The sequence below is a fragment of the Otolemur garnettii genome, unplaced genomic scaffold (genome assembly GCF_000181295.1).
Source record: "Otolemur garnettii isolate 467f Iridium unplaced genomic scaffold, OtoGar3 scaffold00068, whole genome shotgun sequence".
Classification (NCBI taxonomy): domain Eukaryota; kingdom Metazoa; phylum Chordata; class Mammalia; order Primates; family Galagidae; genus Otolemur; species Otolemur garnettii.
The window spans coordinates 3,584,214-3,596,092 of NW_003852463.1; the positions used below are offsets into that span (position 1 = coordinate 3,584,214).

Sequence of the window (11,879 nt, forward strand, 5' to 3'; positions counted from 1 at the left end):
TGCAGCCACAAAGCTGAGTACTGTGCTGCCTTGCCCCCATGCACTGAGAGTTCATTAGCTACTACCTGATCCCCACACACCTGTTGTCTGATGCAGTGACTTTGCACAGAATCCAGGGAGGTGCCTGATTTGTGAAGGTGGAGAGAGTCATCTCTCAACTTAGTCATACCACCTGCTGGATGAACACAGTACCCCAGTGCTCTATCTTGCTGATCTGCCCCGTACATACTTTGATATTGTATCCCTGTCACCTTTTTTTATCCATACCGAGAGTCTTGCACTGTTTTTCTGTGGTTTCACAATGTTTCTTCTGAGAATAACTGTCCATAGATAGGCATCTACTTCCTATCTACTCTTCTTTGCTTCGGAGCTGCCTCTGCTTGTGGGCTGCTTCTAATCTACCATTTTCTCCCACCTCATGTCTCCTGATGGTGTCTCTAGGATAAATTCTTCCAATGTTGGTAGCTGGACTCTGTGCCTATTCTTGTTGGCAGCTGTGGGGGAAACTTCCCTTGGGTGGAGAGGGTGCTTGCAACTTGCATGGTACTGGCTTTCTTCCCTTGAAGCAGTGGTGTACCTGGGAGTCAGTGGTGTGAACCCATTGTAGTAGCATTTGCTTAGGGCTAGGCCTCTATAAAAATTCTGTAAAAATGCTCAACATCACTAATTATCAGAAAAATGCAAACTAAAACCATAGTGAGATATCATCTAACACCTATCAGCATGGTATTATCAGAAGACAAAAAATAAGAATTGTTGCAGAGGATGTGGAGAAATAGGAACTGTTGTACTGTTGGTGGGAAAGTAAATTAGTGTTGCTATTACAGGAAACTGTATGCAAGTTCTTCAAAAAAATTAAAATAGAACTACCATGTAACTCAGCAACCCCACCACTGAGTATATATCTAGGGGAAATGGAATCAGGATGTCAAAGAGATATCTGCACTTCTATGTTCATTGCAGCATTATTCACAGTAGCCAAGATACTGGATCAATGTATCAAAGTGTCCATCAACAGGTGAAGGCATAAAGAAAATGAGATATGTATGAACAGTGGAACACTACAGACTTAAAAATGAAGGAAATCTTGTCATTTGTATCAACATGGATAAATCTGAGTTATATTATATTCAGTGAAATAAGGGAGGAATGGAAAGGTAAATATGTATGACCTCACTTATATGTGATTCACTTATATGTGAATCTAAAAGTGTTGTACTCAGAAACAGAGTAGAATATTGGTTACTGGAGCTAAAGGAGGGAGGGTATTGGGGAGTTTTTGGCAAAAGGATAGAAAATTCCATTTAGATAGCAGGAATAAATTCAATAGATCTATTGTACAACGCAGTATCTATAGTTAAAAATAATACTTGGAGCTGGGTCCCATAGCTCAGTAGTTAGAGCGCTGGCCCTGCAAACCAGAGGTGGCAAGTGGGGGCGGCAACTTTGAGCCTTGGCTGGACCTGATATTAAAAAAAATAATAATGCTTGGCACTGACTTCCTTCCCTTCCTAAAATTCATGGTGAAAGTAGATTTTTAAAAACCTGAAAAATGAAGTATGTGATATAATTCATATGTTAATTATATCAATTTAGCTAGTATAAAATGTGTACATATTTTATAACATCACATTGTACATAATAAATATGCAATTTTTGTCAACTAAAAAATTTTAAATGGCATTATTTATGTAAGTACACATAGTCATTAACTATATTATAATATGTTAATATATTGCAAAATTACGCAGTCATTAAAAAAGCTAAAATGTAAAGGATGGGACAGATTAGAGAGTAATTTTGAGAGATTAGATTAGAGAGTTAGAATTTATTGTACTTTGTGATTATTAAGGAAAAACTGGGATCCGGTATGTTCCTTAGATCACTGCCTTGATCTGAACTGAATAGGTAAAGAGTAGCGATATGATGAGTCTAGAACTGGACCTACTTATTTAAAACTTTATATGAGTCCAAGGTAGCTATGAAGGAGTCGTATATATGGTTCTTGAATTAGAATGGGTTTGGAGTAGATCTGTATTGAAAACAGAGACAATGGAAGTTGTTACTCAAGTGAAGTGATAGTTATAGCCAAAGAAATGAAAGGAAAGCCAGGAGAAAAGTATTTTATGAAAGCCATGGAGAGCCACAGTTTAAGTAGAAAATGTTAAATAGAGATTAAATAAGATTGGACTGAAAATGGATAATGTGATAGAAAATAGTCCATGGGTTACTCTGAACCAGTCTAGGTTGATGGATTTTTAGTATTGAGATAATGACTGCCTTGGTGTAATGTGTACTCATTTGTACATTTTTGTAAGAACATTAATCCCACTCTGCCTCTCAGAGCCTTTTTTTAGTATGCCAGTGTGAATCTCTTATACAGGGTACCTCAAACTTACGTAATCTAGGAACACTTTCCTTTTTTTTTTTTTTTGCATCATTTAGGATTATTGTTAACTTAAAACTCATTTTAGGAAACTTCTTAGTGTACCAATCTATATTTTAGGATATGTATAAGCATTGTGGAGGAACTAGAGGATATGTAGAGGATAAGTAGAGGAAGGAAGCTGCTTAGTATCCCAGTAAGATGAAAGTGATTAGACTCCTGAGAGCAAGTTAATTTTGAACAGAGATATGAGAAAGTAAAGAAAGATACGGAATTGAGGGCAGTAAAAGCAGTTTCCGTATTTAGTAAAGCAAAGTAACAGCTTTTCTTTCTTTTCTTTTTCTTTTTTCTTTTTTCTTTTTTCTTTGCAGTTTGTGGCCAGGGTTGGGTTTGAACCTGCCACCTCCAGCATATGGGGCTGGCGCCCTACTCCTTTGAGCCACAGGTGCCACCCAGTAACAGCTTTTCTTGTAGACAAAAATATAGAAGAGATTACAGAGTGGTTTGGAAAAAAGAAAAGTTAAGGGAGACTGTGATATAACTAAGTATTCTCAATTATGTTACTTAATGACTGTAAGTATGGAATAGTTCCAGGCTCATATAAATTTCTACCCTGTTAATACTGGGAATATGAACAGTTTTTCTTATTTTATCTTATTTCACAGGATGCTAGACATGCAGCTGAAGAAGAGATTTATACCAACTTAAACCAGAAGATTGACCAGTTTCTACAGCTGGCAGACTATGACTGGATGACAGGAGATTTGGGAAACAAAGCTAGTGATTACCTAGTGGACCTCATTGCCTTTCTGCGTAGCACCTTTGCTGTCTTCACACACCTTCCTGTAAGTGACAGCTGCTCTTACTTTGCCCTTTGTATAGAAAGAAGTTCCCTTAAAATCATAGTCTGGTGTAAGATATTTCTGTTGTAACTAGCCAGGAAGATTTCCAGTATACAAAAACTCATGCTATATTTATTAAGCTATAATGACATTAAGAGGCTTCTTTCACTGTTCTTAATTGACTTTTTTTTTTTTTTTTTCAGTTTGGCCAGGGCCGGGTTCAAACCCGCCACCCTTGGTATATGGGGCCGGCACCCTATTCACTGAGCCACAGGTGCTGCCCTTAATTGACTTTTGCATTTTATTTATTCTAAAAATGGTCTCTAGTATAATATCTACTTACATTTCTGTTATTGCCAAGGTAATTAGCACAAAGATATTATGCAAGCCTTTATAGAAATAAAAAAAGAAATTTACAAGTTAGAGTTTCAGTTATGTATCTTTTAGTTATAGAATATCCTTTAATTTTTTTATATAAACTGAAATTCTGTGATGGAACTTTTTATTTAATTTGTCTATCTTTTCTCTATTTTCTTGAACATATTAGTCATAATCATTTAAAGTCATTCTATACTAATTCTTATGTATCTTTTACCTACATATCAGTAACTTTATTTTATTTTTCTGGTGGTTTTCAGTCTTGTGGTCCTGTCTTTTCCTAGTATTTTTTGGTTGATATTAGACCTTATGTCTAAAATATGTAGAGATTCTAAGTGATGTCTCCCACCAGAAAAGATTTATTCTTTACTATGTAGGCAAAATGGACCAGTGATTGTGGTTTGAAGCTGCTTAGTTCAATTATGGACTCCTTTACTAAGTAGGCAGAATGGACAAGTGATTGTGGTTTGAAGCACCTTAGTTCAATCATGGACTCATTTGGGTTATGACTGGGCTATAGTTGTAGTAAACCACTGGTTTGCTCCTATTACTAAGGTATTGTTCTGAAAAACTTTTAATAAGAGCTTACCATGTCATTATCTCCTCCAAAGAGGACTATAGAGATTTCTGCTTTTCAGAAAACCCTTATCTATTCTGCCTCTTACCTTTAGCTATAGAATTTGGCAAATGTCTTGAGAGAGAGTCTTAGCGGTACTCAGATTAGCAATTACCAATAGTAATAATAGTTATTGGTGATTGTCACTGTCAATTCACCACTCCATCAAGAGCTTTCAGCTCTTCCCATGATCTGAATGTTTGTGTACCCCTCCAAATTCATATTTTGGACCTAATAACCAATTTGATGACATTAGGAAGACATTGGGAGATGACAGACTGTGAGGGTGGAGTCCTCACAAAAAGATTACTGTCACTATAAAAGAGGCTTCAGAGAGCTGCCCTGTTTCTTTTACCATGTCAAGATGCAGTGAGAAGACTCCTTTTATGAGCCAGGAAGGGGGTTCTCACCAGACACTGAATCTGTTGCCACCTTGATCTAGGAATTCCTATCTTCCAAAGCTCTGTTAACATTCTGTTATTTATAAGCTACCCAATCTATGGTATTTTTTTTTTTTTATATCAGCCCAAATGAGTAAGACAGCTCCCACCATTTTATGCGTTTTTCCACCAGTGAGTCTTTTTCTCTGAAACACTGGAAATTTCACTTTTGTTTTTCAAAGGTTTTTGCTTAAATTTTGATTTTCCTCTTCTGTGTAGCTTTAGAATTTAGAAAATATATTAAAGGGAAATGCCATCCTCAATTCTCTGATTGTGGAACTCTATCCCTTTGGAAACAGCAGCAATTTCATGGGTTTTTTTGTTTGGTTGGTTTTGTTTTGTTTTGTTTTTTACCACTGGTAGTTATTGTCTGCCAAGTATGAAGATTCTCAGTCAGTTGTGCATGCCTAGCTTTGGCAAATGGCCCCAGGGACGACAGCTGTAGAGTCTCAGCTCACTTTTTAAAGGTTCTGTCCTATCTGCAATTTTATTACTTTTACTTTATCAAAAGTAATAGTAATGCTATTCACACCATTCTGGTATTCACACACACACACACACAGTGTCTATAAAGTTTATGTGCAATTTACTGTGTTAAACTATTTTAAATTGCACACGAACTTTATGGACATGTTCGTGTGTATCTATGTATTTTTCTCTACATTTTTTACTTCCCTCTTTGTTGTTCTTAATAGGACCTCTAGAAAATGATGTCATTTTGTCTAGCTTTATCTTGACACCAAAGTCTGCCAAAACTAGCACCCACCAAAATTCATCTCATAATTATGGATAAAAAATAAAATAAACAAAATATTAACATATAAATTCTAAGTGTTTTAAGAGAATAATTTCATCCTAGAATGTAGGATTTATTCCAGAAATGCAAGGATGGTTCAACAGTTTTAAAAATCTGTTAGCATAATTTATAACATAACTAGGTCAAAAAGTTTTGATGTATTCTATGATAGAAAGGCATTTTATAACATACGGCCTGCCTTCTTGATTAAAAACAAAACTTATAAATAGTATAATATTTCAATAACATAATAAGGGACATCTTTTGAAATTCAACAGCCTCTATAGGTTTAATTAGTGGAACACTAAAAGCATTTATTTACAGGAACATCAGTAGTCTGGTGAACATGCTTCTTACTAGTACATATACACATTAATCGTCTATATTATGTGTTATAAAAGTCTAGAATTATGTACTGCCTGGCTTAACTATTTGTATCTCTATGTAGCTTTTAGTTTTTCTTTTTTGTTTATCTATGCTTTAAAATTTTTTTTCTGTCTGGAAACATTTGGTGCTTTATAATCCTGGGGTCTTTATAATCTTTAGAGTCATTATTTTCCATGTCAATTATTATGTCTTTGATAACTAATTTCATATTTTTCCAAGGAGTGTTATAAAAGAAAGATTTTTAAAATAGGTTTCAGATTATGGAGAGAAAATGGCCAGTATTATTTTGGCCATAACGTCTCCCCTAGCATTGTATAGTTATTTAAATGAGTAAGATCGTGTAGTCATAAGAAAAAGTTGCAATAGTTGGAAGACAGAGCTATCCTGGATGGGTGTTCCCTATTTTATCTTCCGTATTGTTTTGTTTTTCTGTGCTTAAAAACTAAAAAAGAGACCTTAATAATTGTTACTGTTTATATATGCTCTATAATGCAGTGGCTTCCATTTATGCAATAGCTATCATATATCAGCACAACTCCATACTTTATACTCCTCTCAGTATGGATTGAGTTGATCCTACCATTCCACTATAGAACCACTTTACCATGTACCACTCAAAATCAATGAGGTAACTGACAGTCATCTTCAATATTGCTTCCATCAACACTGTGTTTCTATGTTGTTTAAAATAAAGCTCTCTTTTTGAAGCTATACTTTAAGAAATTAGTTGCATTCACCAAGCATTATATTTCCTACAAGCAGATAAGTATGACTTCTAAAACTACTTCATCTGGTTTTCTACAAAAATCAAAATAGATTGCCCAGTATTTGTGTTTATGATCCCCAAAATGCATGATAGTTTTTTCATGGAACACTACATTAGTGACAAAACAGAGCTGGGTGTAAAATTTGCCCTTGCTAGAGAAAGAATTTGAGAGGAAGGAAGGTTTTTCTGAGAAAGGACCAAAATCATTTGTCTTTTGCTTAACATGAATATTTTAATATTTTTTCACATTTTCATATTTCTTGTCATATTTGAAATTCTTTGTCTGGAGTAGCTCTTTCAAAGAGGAATTGAATAATAGAAAGTATGTATATGTGGAGAACTGAGAAGGAAAAGGCAAAGACTGTCTTGTTCTCTTACATTTTGATATCCCCAGTTTCTTTGTGTTCTCAAGGATATTTTGTTACCATATCACAATAGCAGTATGGCCAGCGGAATAGTTCAGGTCAGTATTTAGATGTGTGCATGTGTGTGTGTGTGTGTGTGTGAGAAAGAGAGAGAGAGAGGGCGAGAGAGAGAGAATGAACATATTTTTTTAGGTGAGGGAGAATGTCCTAGAGTATACTCACTGTTAGACAGTGAATGGTCAGAGAGGAAAATTAATTTTATAACTATTTTTTTCCCTTGAAGTTTGGTGTCTAAGGTGGCCTTCCTATCTTCATGAGGCACCCAGAAATAACTTTATAATAATATTTTCCACAGTTAGAGTTTTTAAAATGTTACTGTGTCTCTTGAGTTAGTAGATGAGGTAAATGCACAAGCATTTTTTTCTGGCTTCAATTGTATAATATGATGGCTTGCACAGTTACCCATTTTACATGCTCAGCATACGATCATATTTTTGAGAGTTTATTCTTTTTATCCTGATAATTATCTTTCAGAAATTTTTAAAAGAGAGGAAATAGCATCTCAAGTAACATATCTGGAGGGAGGGAATTCTGAATTTGTTTTCTCCATCTGCTGTTAACATTAATTTGTATGACCTGGGACATGATCTCTCATAACTCACTTTGTCCTGTGACTTAAGTGTGAAATTCTCTTAGTTTCTAACAATATAGTGATACCTGTCCCTGGTCTTATTTCCTGGGAAGCTGATGGCCATCTTTAAGGAAATGTTCTCTACATGTAAGTTCCTGAAATTTTTCCCATCTGAAACACTTTCAAAACTCACGTTCCTCTTAACACTCCATTTAATTCTATGAACTGCTACCATCTCAGGACTAACCAAATGATTTTGCTACTGAGAAACTGTCAGTGGTTCCATTAAGTACAAAATCTCTGTGACCATAAAAACCTTTCATAATAGTATCTCATACTACCTGTTTGTCATTGTCTCTGTCTCTCTTTTTTACTTGAAATAATGCTCTTTGTTAAGCACATCCACCCATTTTCTACCCTAAGTAGAGTCTAATTTTAGTGCTTCTGCCTTTTACTTGTCTGCATTGAAATCTTACATCCTTCAAATACCATACCTTCTATGAAACTTTGGTACCCTCAGTGCAAATTTCAACACAGTAAAAAATGTAAATAACATTAGTATTATTACAAAAATTGTCTTGACCTGGTGGACCTCTTGAAGAAATCAAAGGAACCTCAGGCATCTATAGACTGTACTTTGAGAACTATTTTAGTTATAGGGTATACATACAAATATTTTTTCTAGTTTGCCCTTTCACTCTTATAATGGTGTCATTTGATGATAGTTTTACCCTTTAAGAAGTTTAAGGGTAGAAGTTTACTTTCTAATATAATTTTCAAAATTAAACTTATTTTCCTTCTTAAGGAATTATAGTATCAGTCACAGCAAGTTGGCCATACTGTCATATCCCTATGCTTCTTCTCTGTGCCACAGCTGTTTCCTATTTCCTCTGTTTTCTTCCTTAGCATGATGGAGATATTTATTCTACAGTGTTGGTGCTCATGGTCACTGCTTCTTATAGCTCTGCATTCTTTAATTGTATGTATTCAATGTTCTTTGCTTTATGTTTCAAATATTACAGTTAACTTGAAACATTCAGTATTAACTGGCAGGTTGGAGAAGAAAAGGAAAAGATTATAAAAGTAAATCTCAAATATTTATATGGAATTAGATTTCTCTGGATCACTGATGTGTTCTTATTAACAGTTATAGACCCATAAGAATTTTTATTTCAAGAAATGGGTATTCAGCTAAAATCAACTAAATGATAACACTGCCTAATATATAGTAACCATTTAATATTATCTATGATATTTATAATAGATGTTATTAAAACTGACATAATAGATGTTGTCATTAAAACTTAAAAATCTTTCTGTAATATGTGTGAGACATCAGTTGTTTTGAGACTATTAATGAAATAGTGTTGACATGCTACAATGCAGGTGGTAAAGGAAATAGGAGGTATCAGTTCCTGAGGGGACATTTACTTGTGATCTTTCTTTAGGGTTTCCCTTTCCTTTAGCAGTTGTCCATGGGGATCCTTCCAGTGTTTTTTGTTTACCTTCGTGGTAGAACTTGTCTCCCAAGTGTAGGGAGGTAGTGAGCCTAATGAGAATAAGCTTTATAGCTTAAATAATATGCTTAAAACTTCAGTCCTAGTCTAGCTCTTTAGCCATGTTAGTTACTGCTAATGATATGACTATGCCTAACCCTAATCTACCTATTCTGTGCTATTAAGGGAATTTTGTTGGACCTGGCACAATTGTTTTACTGATGCTAACTGCAGAAATTCTAGAAAAACTTCCAGTGACCTTTTGTCTATTTTTTTTGAATTTAATAATGTAATTATGGTAATAGCACTTGATCTGCTATTTAAAGATACTGCTACCCCAAACAACCAAACTACAATATATTTTTGAGTATAATCTTGACTCTGTTTTGCCTTAACAGCCCTTCTCACTGTTTCTTTATTTTTTTAATATTGTGAAAGTCATGTTGATTAACTTTTAGTGTATGTATATCTTCTATAGTATGTGACTTTTGTATTTTAGATCCTTGTGATAAACTTGCTATGTTATCTCTGATTTCATGGAATCTGAGCAGGTATTTGACTTAAATGATTTCAAAAAGCCTAGGAGGTACTCTGAGAAAGTGATCTTGGTCAAATACCAGAGGTTAGCTTTTTTTCCAGATCTCTTTGCAAGTCATTTTACCCTCTCTACATTAGTAAAGTAATGGAGTTCTTGGGAGCCTGTCACAGTTTTCTGGAACCCTGATTTTGTCTGTTATTTTCTCCAGAGGATAGACTGTCAAATTATTATGGAAAGAAAATAACTTATAATTGGCTTCTAGGAATGTTGTTCTTGACTGTTACCATTAATTTGCTGTCTTTTATTGAAAGAAAGATTTAAATGCTCAACAGCCCTTTGCTTTCCCTGTTGTAAATGGATCTAACAAGTAGAAGTTAGAGAGAGGTAAATCAAATAGAGCATGAGATTATTAATTCATGGACAGCACTGTAATAGAGGACAGGTGATTTTTCTATAGAATGCTGCAAGAGCAATCCACACATAGGATAGAGTATTAGACTAGGAATCTGAGTCTTCCATTGCTTAGATTCCTTTGTTTCTACCCCTGTGTGCTGGAACCACCTCTTAGGAATTTCTTGGTACATAGTATAATACAGTATCTTTTTAATGTTTAGAGGTTTACAACTAATTCAATAACTGTAAAAGTATATTAGAAATTAAACTTTTAGGGAAAACAATTTTAGATTAAGGACTGAATTTGAAAGAATTTTCACCTTATATTTTTTGTATTTCTCTTATGTATTTAAATACTTATGTTGGTCCAGTATGGTTATATACCTTCATTAAGGGGAGTCCTTCTAAAAATTCATTAGGATTTTCTCCTTCAATAATTGCAATGGAACAAAAAAAGAAAAAAAAAAGCAATGCTGTGAGACAAATGAGAAAGTAAAATCAGGAAAATAACATCCAAAGGTAAAAGATTTAAAACAAATCTATAGTTTACTGCTCTGGTTAAGACTTCCAAAAGCTTTATATAGTATGAGCTGTAATATATTTTTCTTTTAGACTCAAGTATAAGTGAAATAATAGCTTTGCAATTGATGTACTTTTTTTTTATTTCACAGTCTGGAACTTTGAAATGTCTTATGACTTTTTCTAACTTAAGAATATATAAAAGAATGCTGATGACACCCTGTATTTCTTCAAAGGCTTTAGCCACCTTCCTAGAGGCATCTCTTAACAGCAACCTGTCTCATCCCAAACTGGGCAGATGCTTGAGAGTGAACTGATCCATGGTTAGTCTCCTGACCAGTTGATCTAACACAGCACTGCACTCAGTATTTATGGAGAACTTAGATTTGGGCCATTTAGGTCTGGAGATGTTCTTGATTTAATCAGATGCTCCAAACCAAGAGAATTTTTTTGTAGTACAAAATATAATCATTCTTGCTAATTCTTATATTCTACTTCCATATTACATAAAACCTCTTATTTTTAGTTGTCTAAATAGTGTGTTTGGTTTAACATTTACTTCATTTATTCCATGTTCCCACAATAAAATCCTTTTGTTAATTGGGAGACAATTAGGATACCTAAAATTTTCTCACAGAGGTTATTATTGTAAGTATGCCTCAAATAAAAATGGATCAACTTTTCAAAAAGTTGAGGAGGGGATAGAGTTGGAGAACATTCTCTTTAGTAGATTATAATAAGATATATATATATATATATAAAATTTGGAAATAATAAGTTTGATTATAGTTAACTGGAACAAAAAATTCAGAAATAACCAGCAAAATCAAACTTAGAGTGGAGTGGAAGTAGAGGATTAATATTCTGATTGCTTCATCTTTCTTAGAAGAGTTTGTTTTGAAGTATACAAATGGAAAAATGTAGCATAAACATACTAGTCTATTCATCAATTCTAAGAAACATCTCTGAAATGGGTATGTTTTTCAATCAATAATAACATATAGTTGTGATTGACACCATTTTTTCTTTTGGGATCATTTGAAAATGATGTATCTTATAGTTTATGACATGTTAGAGGCCATTATATATAAATGTTAAACATATACAATCATCACTAATAGATATAAAACCTGAAAATTTGTGTATTTTATAAATTGAGAGAAAGAAGAGGAAATTAAAAATTAATACAGGCCATAAAATGAAGCTCAAAAACAAAATAAACAGCAAGAAGGGAGATAATAGAAAATAATAATTAAGAGCTCAGATAGGCTAAGCGCCTGTGGCTCAAGTGGCTAAGGCGCCAGCCGCATACACCTAAGGTGGCGG

The 11,879-nt window shown here is 34.1% G+C and overlaps 1 protein-coding gene across 2 annotated transcripts in view; it reads left to right on the forward strand.

Annotated features, from left to right (window-relative positions):
- The window catches only part of EXOC6B (exocyst complex component 6B), a 615,941-nt gene that overhangs the window by 352,528 nt on the left and 251,534 nt on the right, over positions 1-11,879 (forward strand). For both annotated transcript variants that reach the window (XM_003793416.3, XM_023515268.1), the window contains exon 18: positions 3,052-3,231. In XM_003793416.3, the coding sequence (XP_003793464.1) occupies positions 3,052-3,231 (180 nt within the window). The remainder of the gene's footprint in view (positions 1-3,051; positions 3,232-11,879) is intronic.